A 12,352-nucleotide genomic window follows, 5' to 3' on the forward strand; every position below is an offset into this window, starting at 1 on the left:
CTCAGTTTTCCCCCTCATGTCAGGTCCTGACAAACGGTAGGTTTCGGGTGGCCGCCCCGAGTCCTGCCCGCTGGCCTGGCCTGTCCACACAGCAACAGGACACGCAGAGCCGAACAGTGGTGCCACCTGCCTCTGGTCCCTAATGACCTTGAGCGGAGGTCATGGCAAACGCGAACCCTGGCTCTGCAGGCGCACACCCGTCCCATCACTGAGCTGGGAGCGCCCCCCCTGCACCACAGCTGGGGGCAGGGACCTGATGAAACAGGCATGTTTCATACCGGATGCCCCAACAGACCAGGCTCAACTAACCGTGGGGTTCAAAGAGCTTAGTGAATATCCCACCCAAGCAATCCGAGTAGAGTCCAGCATGGACCCTTCTTGCCCTGGGACTGGAAACTTCCACGTCAGCATGTCTCTGCCTGGGGTTACGATGGGCCCTGGGGACCCTGGCATCCACATGGTGAACAGTCACTTGGATCCAACAGAGGGCTCACTGACCCAGCCCTGAATTGCAGGGACCAGCGCTTTCTGGAACAAAGCCAGGGCTTCCGTGGAGACAGGGCTGGCAAGGGCTTCTGGGCTAGGCACGCCAGCCATCACAACCCTGGGCGTGGCCTGGCCACCGCTTGGGCAGAAGAGTGTAAGGGGACCTGTTCTGGGAGGCTTTGACATATCAACGGATGAGGGAGGAAACGCGACTTCACCCCAGATCGCGCCAGGCCTCCAGGCCCAGAGTGCCCCACGCTGCGGCCCGCCCTGGGCGACCCCTCTGGCGCAGTGGTCACGGACGGGGTGCACTGCAGGGCCCGCCCCCGGGACACTCACTTCTTGGAGCCACTCTGAGTGCCCTGGGCAGCACAGCTGTAGTTCCCGACAAAGCTGCCGAAGCGCACGGCCACGGCCGTGTCACAGTCGTCCACGGTCACCACGGCCACCTTCTCTCCGGACGGCCCGTGGGGCAGGCCCAGGCGGCCGATGTTGGGCTGGGGGACGAGAAAGCCGTCAGCGTGACCTCCCGCCAGCGGCCCCCGCCAGTTCCCCAGCCACGGCACCCGCCTCCCAACCAGCCTGGTCTTAAATTAGTCTCCAAACCAGCTGTCATGGGTGAACGGGGAGCCCCGAAACTTATGTCCCTCCCAGAACCCTAGAATGTGGCCTTGTTTGGAAACTGGCATCTGGCAGACGTAATTGGTTGGGCTGAGGGCACGCTGCAGCAGGATGGACCGTCACCCAGGTGACCGGTGTCCTTACAAGGAAGACACACACACAGCCACCAGGGAGACGCTGTGCGGCGATGGAGGCAGAGGCAGGTGACGCTGCCACAGCAAGGGTGCCAGCACCCCAGACCCTGACGGAGACAAAAAGGACCGCCTGTGCCCTGCAGCCCTCAGGGAGGCCCTGCACACAGCCGGCCCCAGACGCCCGTCTCCAGGACCGGGGAGGAGGCCGGTCTGCTGTCAGCCCTCTAGTTTGTGTTTCATTCCCGCAGCCGATACCAGAGCCCGGGGGCCCCTCCTTTTGAATATCCGTGTCCACGCACCTCCTGCCTGGTTCCTGGGGTGCAGGTTGCACAGTCAGTGCTCCCCCACTTGGCGGGGTACCCCTCATCTGGGCCAGGAAGATGGCAACTCCAGGTGCTCACCCCTCGAGGGCTCATGCCCTTCCTGGCCCAGGGATGACCCTCCAGCCCCTTTTGCAGGCCCAGGGTCAGCCACCCTCTGTGGCCTAGATCAGCAGCTCCCCGCCTTCCCCGGCGTCCCCATGGTTCTCACACACTCAGTCTCCCTGCCCAGGGCTGCTTAGGAGCATCCCCTGGGACCGGTGATGCAGGGGGCAGCCTGCCCACTTCTGGAAGGAGCAGGTTCCCCAAATCGGGGAGGCTGGGGTTCACATCCAAGGACTGACTCCCTCTCCCCGGGCAGCCCGCTCACCCTGGGCATTCCTCACCAGTCCCCGGCCGACCAGCCCTCGAGGATACCCAGCACACCCACCCAGACGGCCCTCAGAAGCCTAGTGGGAGACACAGCACTGTTCACACCACCCACGCCATACAGCACAGGGCACTGTTCCAGAAATGCAGAGGGCCAGCTCGGGCCAGGCCAGACGCCTGAGCCCCTTCCCCATCTGCACAGCCTGGACAAGCGCTGCCTCCTGAGGGGGCATGTGGGCTAACCCAGAGGGCCACCACGCTTCACCATCTGCACGTGACATGCACCCCGACCCAGAACATTTGCTCCCAGTCCCCGCAGGGACCATCCATCAGCCCCAAGAGCAAGGGCTCAGGGCCTCCACCACGTGATAGGTCTGGGGTCCGGTCGAGTTAATAATGATGAAATTCGATGCTTCTTTATAATATTGGAAATGGGGAGTTGTAAAAACATAGATAATTTAATTAAGTCATCTTCGATGTCTTTTAATGGGGAGATAACAACTACACAGTTCATTCCAAACCTTCGGTTTTTGTTTCCCAAACCTTCAGTTTTTAAATAGGACAAAAAAAGTATCCTTTGATTGAGAATGCTAGGCCGAAAGGCAGGACGTGGAGTTTTTGGTAACAGGAGCTCAGCCAGGCAGCCAAGTTGTGTGACTCCAGGAGGCCTCATTTACCCTGGCATTACCCTTTGGAATTGTGCAGTGTACAGCCTACACCACTGTACATGGCAACCCCAGCCAAACCGCCTACTTCCTCCCTGGCCAACCATCTGACCTGGACAAGGCCGTCACTACACCTCAGTTTCTCTGTCTACAAGACGAAGATTTAATGTTAGAATACCCATCCTCTCTGTGCGACACGGACTTCCGGGAGACATCACCATGAGATGCTGGAGTCTCCCTCGAACGCTTCTCAGGTCAAGCCAGAGGAAGACTCACCCTGCCCCTTGATGTCCCAGCTTACGCATAATCCTCTCCAGTTTCTTTTGCGTCAGTTGATGAGATCACAAGGTCGGCTAAGCTATTCCCTTAAAGATTTCACCTTTGGTTAAGCAACAGTTAGGTAAGTATAAAAAATAACCTGTTTTCTCGCTCTGTAATAGCAGCCCCCTTTAGAGAACACGTCCAAGTGCCTATTACGAGATGCTTAAATATTAGGTGCGATCCTGGGGAAAGAACCGTCCTCCAGCTGTGCAAGCCCCGTATTATCTTGACAACTTGCAATTTACATTTTTGGGGATGGGTGTGAGCCTTCCAGAGGAAGGACATAAACAGCATTTATCCTTGGGAGGCGCTAATGAAACGAAGCTGCTGTTTACACAACTGTGGTTGTTGTAAACTGCTGCTGATAATCAACAGCTCAGAGCCACGGGCTTCAAACGGAAATGATGAGGAAAATGGAAAGACGGAAAAAAACCCCCAAAAATCAGCATTTGTATTTACAGCAGCACTTATGGACGTGAGACAGATTTCACTGGTAAGACAGATTTCAGAGTCTGGCGTTACTTCACTGAAGCAGCAAGGGGGGGAAACAAACACGGATCGGCATCTGCTTCTTGATTCCTGCTCCCAGATCCACCAGCCGCTGGGCCCAAAGAGACGGCCCTTCGGAGCACAGAACCGAGCACCCTCAGGGTAAGACCTGCGAGTACCAGCAGGAGAGACACACAGGGAGGTTCGGGGAGGGGTCACGACATCCCAGGGCCAGCGTCCGACTCCGCGGCGCGGCGTGCTACTCCTGAACCAGCAGAATGCTGGGCCGGCCAGCCTCACGCCCAGGCCAACTGTCCACGTATGGTCAGGATCGCCAGGAGAACAGGAAGGGAGCTGGGGGGAGGCTGTGGGTAACAGGAACCAAAGCTGCAGGGACTCAGAGCACATGGACAGGGTCCTCAAAAAGTGCAACACAGCTACCACGTGACCGGGGTTCCCCGAAGGCTCAGTGGCAAAGAACCCGCCGCAGGGCAAGAGATGCAGGAGATGCGGGCTTGATCCCTGCGTTGGGAAGATCCCCTGGAGGAGGGCGTGGCAACCCACTCCAGTATTCTTGCCTGGAGAATCCCATGGACAGAGGAGCCTGGCAGGCTGCAGTCTGTGGGTTTGCAGAGTCAGGCACGACTGAGTACTGAGCGTGAGCCCCACGTGACCCAGGAAACCACTGCTAGGAACAGACCCCAGAGAACCGAACACAGGGACTCAAACAAAAACTTGTTCCCAAAAGGTCTCAGTAGCACTATTCACAACAGCTAAAAGGCAGAACAACCCCAAAGTCCATCAGCAAATGAATGGATACACAGAATGTGGTATATCCATTCAATGGACTATTATTCAGCCGCTAAGAAGGAACGGAATACTGTTACATGTGACCACGTGGGTGAGCCTCCAAGACATCAAGCCTAGTGAGAGAAGCCTGGCACAGAGGCCTTCTGTGCCACGCAACACACATCACGCGCTGTGTGACCCGATTTACATGATGTGTCCAGGATAGACAGAGACACGGAAAGCAGAGGAGTGATTTCAGGGGCTGGCGTGCCGGTGGGGTTGGGAGGGGCTGGTAATGAGTACAGAGTTTCCTTTCAGGGTGACGGAAATATCTCAGATCTAGATAAAGGTGGCGGCTGCATGGTATCATGAATGTACTAAACGCCACTGTAAATGGTTAATGTATGTAAATTCCACCCAATTAGAAAAAAAGAAATATTGGATGGACACCCACGATTCACCTTCCCCGTTTTTTCTGTCTGTCAGATGAGGATAAACTGTATCCCAAAGCCTTCCTAGAGAGACTCAGACCCACAAGCAATTACAGGCAGAAAGAGCAGTGAACGTTCTCCATTGGGCTTGGGAAGCATGTATGTTGACTTGGGGGTTTGGGAGGAACGAAGGCCCCGGCAAGGGTGTCTGATCTGGGCTCAGCTCATCTGTCTTGGTCGAGGGAAGACAAAGCGTGGCTGGATGGCTGGCGGAGGGGGGAGGAATCAGGACAATCGAGAGGTGGTGACGGCGCCCGGCTCAGGCGCACACGGCCGCCCGAGCGCTGGCAGGAGGGGCTGTGATGCGAGCGGTCCACCCGAGCGTCCAGGGCGAGACTGGGGCTGGGGAGGAGAGGGCAGGCGAGGCTCTGTGGGCGCGGAGGGGAGGAGCAAAGAACAGACAGCAAGGCGAAAGGAGCTGCCCCTTCACATCTTTAAGAAGAGTTTTTCAAGTTTGTGCAAGACGTCCAGGAATAAAGGGGCCATAGGCAGTACGAGTCACCTTACTTCTCAAGTGAGAGGGGCTCCGGGCACAGGACAGGTAAAGGCCCGAGTCCCTGACTGTCCCTCCTGGGGCCTGGCCCCAGGGGGCAGCTATCCCAGCCGGGGAGCGGCCTGGCGTGGACACCCAGGGGCCAAGGGGAGCCAGCATACGATCTGAGAGCTGGAGGCCCAGGCCAGCCGGCAGGGCCTGCAGGAGGGGCGGGCTTGTGCACAGGCTGCCCTGAGCAGAGCCCACCACGGGCAGGCGGGATCGGGGCCAGCAAGGACAGGCCCACCGTGCCCACCCCTGAGAAGAGTTCCGAAGGACACCGTGCACGCCGGGGGGACCAAGACAACCAGCTTCGCAAATCTGTGCGCATCCGGGTTCCTGGCTCCCGGCGAACCCGCCCCAAGTCATCACTTGGGGTCTGCCCCTTTTTATTTCCCTTCAGCTATTTCTTCTCCCTGGGCAGCAACCCCCTCCCTGGGCTTTTCCATTCAGGGGTCCTGGAGCCGCCCGTGGGGATTGTTTGTGACACAATAGGGCTTGGTCCCTATGAAGCGCTCATATTTCTACAGCCTTTTAACCTGCTGCAGACAATTCCTCATCGGGGAGGTTGATGGGGGTTCAATTTCAAATGCTGGTTGCAAGGGAAGAGGCGTGGGGTGGGGGCTCGAAACCAGATACCAGGAGGGGCAAGTCTTGGGAACGAAATAGATTCACGCTCTGTGTCAGAAATGATTAACTGACGTTCATATCAAAGAATTCACAGACGGCTGGGCCTAAGGAATGTCACAAAGAGTGAAAATGCAGCCTGGAACGTATACGTGTGAGGCTCAGACCCGATGACTGGGCCAGCTGAACAAAGCCCACTGGACGATGGGCACACCGAGAAATATGGGCGAGCCCCTCACCCCGGTCCAGGCACAAAGGTGAGGAGGCCCCCCTCCAAAACAGGCATGGTGTTTTTCTCTGATGCTAACTGGTGGACGAGAGGAGAAAACATCCAGGCACATGCACTTCCAGGATCCAAACCAAACGCCCAGGGAGCCTCCCAGCAGGTCTTCGCTGGAACTCCAACAGCAGATCAAGGTGCTGTGTCCCTGGGGGCCCAGGTTGGGTCTGGGGGGGTGCCCCACGTGCAGACAGTCACTGGATGCTCTGGTAGCGACTCTGACACTCAGCTTCCCCGCCTGTAACACACAAGTGGGAATGCCCTCCCGCCCCCTAGGCAGGCTGCGGCCTCTCCCAGGCCCCGAGCACGGACCAGGCCTCCACACGGGGGCTCTGGGCTCCGTGATGGGGAGCTAGGTCCACGGCTCTGACGGGAAGCGATTCGGCCCAAGGCCACCCAGGCAGGAGCAGAGAAGGAAGGGGGGATGCAAGGTCGTGGGTGCAGACTGTTAAATACGGAGCAGACGCACAACGTCCACGTGCACCACGGACCGATGCTCAACGTTCCGGGGTAAAAGCACAGTGGAGAAGAACGTCTATCAGCCCCTTCTCTGGGCAGCAGAAATTAAACCCAACACTGTAAATCAACTATACTTCAATCGAAGGTAGGAAAAGAAGTCATTCCGCCTTCTTCAGCGGAGAAGGAAATGGCAGCCCACTCCAGTATTCTTGCCTGGGAAATCCCATGAGTAGGGGAGTCTCGTGGGCTATAGTCCATGTGGTCGCAAGAGTCGGACACAACTTAGTGACGAAACAACAACAATCTTCTTCAGTGAAATCGCCAGGAGGAGCTCAGAGTTCCGCCAGATTAAGCCGTAAACGACAGAGGATGAGGTGGTTGGATGGCATCACCCACTCAACGGGCACGGGTTTGGGTGGACTCAGAGGCCTGGTGTGCTGCGGTTCATGGGGTCGCAAAGAGTCGGACGCGAGTGAACTGAAGCAGTAAACATATTTACTTCTTGAATTTAACATTAAGGCCTAAGCCCAGGCCTTCTTGACCCTTTTCCTCTGAGACACGGGACACCTGCAGCCTAGGATGGGCACAGCGCCCCCCCGGGCGTGGGCAGCACACTGCTGCATGGGAGCCTGACGGGGCCACCGGGCGGGGCGCACAGCTGGCCGAAAGCAGCACCTACTCCTGTCTGCTTCGCCTGCTGGGGACCTGGGGCAGGGGACGCACTGCCCAGCTGGGCAGCATCTCCTGGAGAGAGGCTAAGTCCAGCGCCATTCAGAAGAGAGGCCCCGGGCCCCCTGCCGAATCCCTGGTACTGGGCAGGCTGTCACACCAACACAGTCAGGGCCCAAGGCTGCCAGGGGCCAGGGGACAGCAATGTCCACAGCCTCCAATGAGCATCACCTCCAAAAGGCCAAGAGGTCACATCCTTACCCCACTTAGCAAAGTCCCCTGACTCCCACTGTCCACCCCAGACCCCTGAGCCAGGTTCAGCCGTAAAACCGAGGTGAAAACGGGGCCTCCCGGGTGGGATTAAATGCACAGGGACGTGTGTGAAGGGAACATTCCAGGAAGTTTGCTGCTGCCGTGCTGTTGCTAAGAAAGGCGGGAAGAAAGCCAAAAAACACACAAGCGGCTGTTCTCCCTGTATTTTCGCTACGCTATTTTCCTGCATTAAAAATATATAGCTTCTTTTTTTAACACCTTTAAAGAAAAAACAAGAGTTGCCTAGCAGTCCAGTGGTTAGGACTTGGGAGTTTCACTGCCATGGCCCCAGGTTCAGTCTCTCGTTGGGAAACTAAGATCCTGTAAGCGGCAACCACACGGCAAAAACCCACACACCAAACTAGGAACCTGGACCTCAGCGCACCTTCACGGCAGCCCCCGGTCCTTCTCTAGGGCGCAGAGTATCGCTCGGCTCTGAGTCCCTCACGTGCCCAGCTGTCCAGCAGAGTACTGGGCTGTGAGAACGGACCCTTTTTATTTGGGGAGCATTAAAAAGAGAAGATTTTTCACAAGTCAGAACCAACTGGTCACCTTAACACGAACCACAGCAGAGCCGTCCGTTTCTCAGGCAATGCGGTGATCCGACTCCTGAGGACTGTGGTCACAGGTCAAAGGAGGTGCTTTTGTGATGGTTGCCCAAACGTGGGAAAACCCAGGGCTGGGAGGCAGAGGTCCACCGAGCATGGCCTGTGTGCTCGGCACTGTGTATGAAGAAGCATCTCCTACCGGCCCCAGTGATCTCTGTGGGGATGCCTTTTGTTCTGGAAAAGATCCTCCCCAGGTGTGGCCTCTCACCAGACAAGCTCGGGGGCCGGTGAGCGGGGGCCAGGAGCGTTGGAGCTGCCGTCCCTGCCGGGCCGGGTCCCTTGTCCGTATCTGCCTGGCCGGGCAGGCTCTCGGAGTTTTCTGGGAACTCGGGAGTTCACGCAGCTTTGCTCCAAGGAGGGGGTCTCTTCTCCAATGACAGATGGAGGGCTCAAGGTCGGGGTTCTTTCCATTTACACAGCGCCTTCTTGGAAAGTTGGGGGAACATGTTCCTTCTTTTAGGGGCTCTGTGGACCAGAAGCTGCTCAACACGAAGGGGAGGCCCCTGAAGCGCCCCACGAGAAGTGCACGCCCTGCACCCCTGGGGTCTATGACTCTGACGCCCGCTGCCCCCAGCTGGACCAGAGCCGGGGAGGGGACCCTTCGAACAGTCCAGGAGAGAAAGGAAGGCGGCATCAGCAATGACACGTCTCTGGACTGCGAAGGTTTAGCAGGCTATGGGTCATTTCGGAAAACCTTCTCGGACAAAGAGAGAAAGGCTTTCAAAAAGCATCCACACTCACACTCACGCATACACACACACACACACTCTTGCAAAGCCCCCTTCTGCTCCTGCTGGGACCCGAATAGGATCCTCTCTGTCCCCAGAGTGTGTATGGCCACAAAGAGAGCCCAGGACCCTCAGCTTCTCCCTACAGACCCCCAGCACCTCCCAGTTGCCTTCACCTTCCTCCGGATTGGCCTCCCCCCACCCACCTCGGGTGTGCAGGCCTCTGAGGTGCCATGCAGGGGTGGGGACAGGGCTGGGTCAGTGGGGAGAAGGCAGGGGTGAGGCCTGAAAGGGCTGGGAAGGTGGGGGAGGGGGAAGGCAGAGCAGGAGGGCGCCGGCAATTGGGCTCCGTCCAGCCCCGACCCTGTCCCTCTGGATCCTCCTCCCAGGCTGGGCGAGAGGCCCTCAGCAGTGACAGGCTGGTCCTATAGAGGGCAGGGGGCAGGGGTGAAGAAAGGGGGGCAGCCTGGGAGGGCAGGGGGCTCGGGGCAGGCAGTGTTTCATTGCAGAGCGTTGGGGGGCAGTGACGGGGGGCTGAGCTGGGCGTGCTGGGTGGGACAGGGTGGCCTGTGGAGGCCCGAGGCCACCAGACAGGGAGCCGCCTGGAGCTCCAGGCTGCGGGCAACTTTCCATGACAGGCGGGGGTCGGGGGCCCGGGTGGGGCTGAGTGATTCTGTTTCCACGGCAGGTGACTCTGCCCTCTGATGGGGCATGTTTGGAAAGGAAGCAGGTGGGCGCCCCGCCCGCTTGGGCACTGGGCTCCCACTGCGGTCACGGGAACATCGATGTCAGACACAGATTGGCTACCCACGGGTCCAGACACAGCAGGGACCACTCCTGTCCCCAGAAACTGGCCGAGGGACACAGGAAACCCAGCTGGAGAGAAACAAAACGATTCACAGCCCAGAGCGCGGACCTGGACTGGAGTGGGTGGGTGAGCCTGCCTGGCAGGGACTGAGCATACAACGCGTCCCACCGACTCGTCTGCAAGGCTCCCAGCCTACCACCTCCGTAAGTGGGAGGAGCGAGGCTAAGACCCCGTGCAGACTGGGGACAGTAACCACCCACCTGGCCCTCTCCTGCATCACAAAGGGTTGATGGACTTGGCAAACGCCTACCTACACTTGAAAAGAGTTTAGCTTCCTTATCTCGTACCTGCTTTGAATCAAATGATTTTCTAAATGGAAAACTTTTCAGAAAAGAAAACAAAAATGGCTCATGAGCCCATCGCCCAGATGACTCCTGCTGTATTCTTTAATAAAAGAAAACTTGAAACAGGTAAAATATCACAGGAAGTTAAAAAGTGAACACGAAGACCCCCTCCTTTCTCATTAACTGTATTCCCAAAGGCATCCACATGCGGTGGACTCTCTGCAGAAAGAGTTGCAACAATGCCTCCCGTCACTGAATCACAGGAATAATAAACAGCTGATGTTTCAAGATACCACGCGTGGGATGGCTTAGGACCCAGCACAGCTATCTGATCCGTGCTGTTGATGGATTTGCTTTCGGGGGGAGGAGGGTGCCCTTCAGGAAGAAAATGTGCGCATGCCAGCACATATTTGTCCATCTTTCTAAGTTCTTTTAATTAAGTCCTTGAGTTAATTTTAGGTGTACACGCAATTCTAAAAAATAAGCGAGATCTGAGGCGCCCTTTACCCAGTTTCCACCAACTGTAAACATCACGGCCCAGATGTGGACGCTGATACTGTCAGGATACAGAGCATTTCCATCAGCACGAGGACCCCACCCTCTTCCCTTCCACCCCTGCCCCCAGCCCAGGCAGCCACTCATCCATGCTCCAGGTCTGCCATGCCCTCATTCAGGAGTGATACACAGATGGAACCACACAGAATGCAAGCTCAGTTCAGTTCAGTTCAGTCGCTCAGTCGTGTCCGACTCTTGGCGACCCCATGGACTGCAGCACGCTAGGCCTCCCTCTCCATCACCAACTCCCGGAGTTTACTCAAACCCATGTCCATTGCATTGGTGATGCCATCCAACCATCTCATCCTCTGTTGTCCCCTTCTCCTGCCCTCAATCTTTCCCAGCATCAGCGTCTTTTCCAATGAGTCAGCTCTTCGCATCAGGTGGCCAAAGTATTGGAGTTTCAGCTCCAGCATCAGGCCTTCCAACGAATATTCAGGACTGATCTCCTTTAGGATGGACTGGTTGGATCTCCTTGCAGTCCAAGGGACTCTCAAGAGTCTTCTCCAACACCACACTTCAAAAGCATCAATTCTTCGGTGCTCAGCTTTCTTTATAGTCCAACTCTCACATCCATACATGACTTCAAACCACAGCTTTGACTAGACGGACGTTTGCTGGCACAAACTCATGAGCCTGGCTCTCCCTGGTCAGCACACTTTTCTCTTACTTGTGTCAGAAGTTCCTCCCGTCTTACTACTGAGGAGTATTCCAGGTTCCGTGGTGCGCGGATGTACACAGTCTGCGTAACTTTCAGTTTGGGAATGTTAGGGATATAAGCTGCTGCACATCTCTGTCTACGTGAGTTGCATCTATAGTCATGAGGGATGTTGGTCTGTAGCTTGTTTTTGGTCCTGTCTTCATCTGATTTTGGAATTAGGGGAACATTAGCTTCACAAAATGGACTGGGGAGTGTTCCCTCCTCTTCTGTTTTCTGAAAGACACTGTACAGAATCGGTGTAATTCCTGAAACATTTGATAGAACTCTCAGGGGAAACCACCGGAGCCCAAGATTTCATTCTGGGGAGTTTTTAAAGTACAGTTTCCTTAATAGTAACGTAGTTGTGTGAATTAGTTATTTCGTGCGGGTTGATTTGCGGCAGTGTGTGTGTTTCAAGGAATTGAGAATTTATTCCTGATACTACGACCCCATCTTCTCTCTTTTTTTTTTTTCCTTCCTAGAAGTTTGATGACATTACTGGTTTTCCCAAAGCTCTTTGTTCCGTTGATTCTATCGGTTTCCTGGTTTAAAAATCTCTGGTTTCTGCTCTTGTCTTTACTCACTCCTTCCACCTACTTGCTTTGGGTTTATTTCGCTCTTCTTGGTGGAGATTCTTGAAGTGGGAGCCTTCCAGGAGTTGGTGATGGACAGGGAAACCTGGCGTGCTGCGGTCCATGGGGTCGCAAAGATCTGGACATGACTGAACTGAACTGAACTGAAGTGGGAACGTGGACTATTGATCTGAGATGCAGCCTCAGTATTCTTGCTTGGAGAATCCCCAAGGGCAGTGGGGCCTTGGAAGCTGCATCCACGGGGTCGCAGAGCTGGACGCGACTGAACTGAACTGAACTGAAGTGGGAACGTGGACTATCGATCTGAGATGCAGCCTCAGTATTCTTGCCTGGAGAATCCCCAAGGGCAGTGGGGCCTTGGAAGCTGCATCCACGGGGTTGCAGAGCTGGGCGCGACTGAGTGACTAAACACAGCCCAGCGCAGCGCCTTTCTGATAGGAGAAGAAAATGCT

General features: G+C 56.1%; 1 protein-coding gene across 1 annotated transcript in view; it reads right to left on the reverse strand.

The window, feature by feature from the left end:
- CELSR1 (cadherin EGF LAG seven-pass G-type receptor 1) overlaps positions 1–12,352 on the reverse strand; it is a 146,966-nt gene that overhangs the window by 44,697 nt on the left and 89,917 nt on the right. The window contains exon 6 of the mRNA XM_052640654.1: positions 826–983. Coding sequence (XP_052496614.1) covers positions 826–983 — 158 coding nt within the window. The remainder of the gene's footprint in view (positions 1–825; positions 984–12,352) is intronic.

The sequence above is a fragment of the Budorcas taxicolor genome, chromosome 5 (genome assembly GCF_023091745.1).
Source record: "Budorcas taxicolor isolate Tak-1 chromosome 5, Takin1.1, whole genome shotgun sequence".
Taxonomy (NCBI): domain Eukaryota; kingdom Metazoa; phylum Chordata; class Mammalia; order Artiodactyla; family Bovidae; genus Budorcas; species Budorcas taxicolor.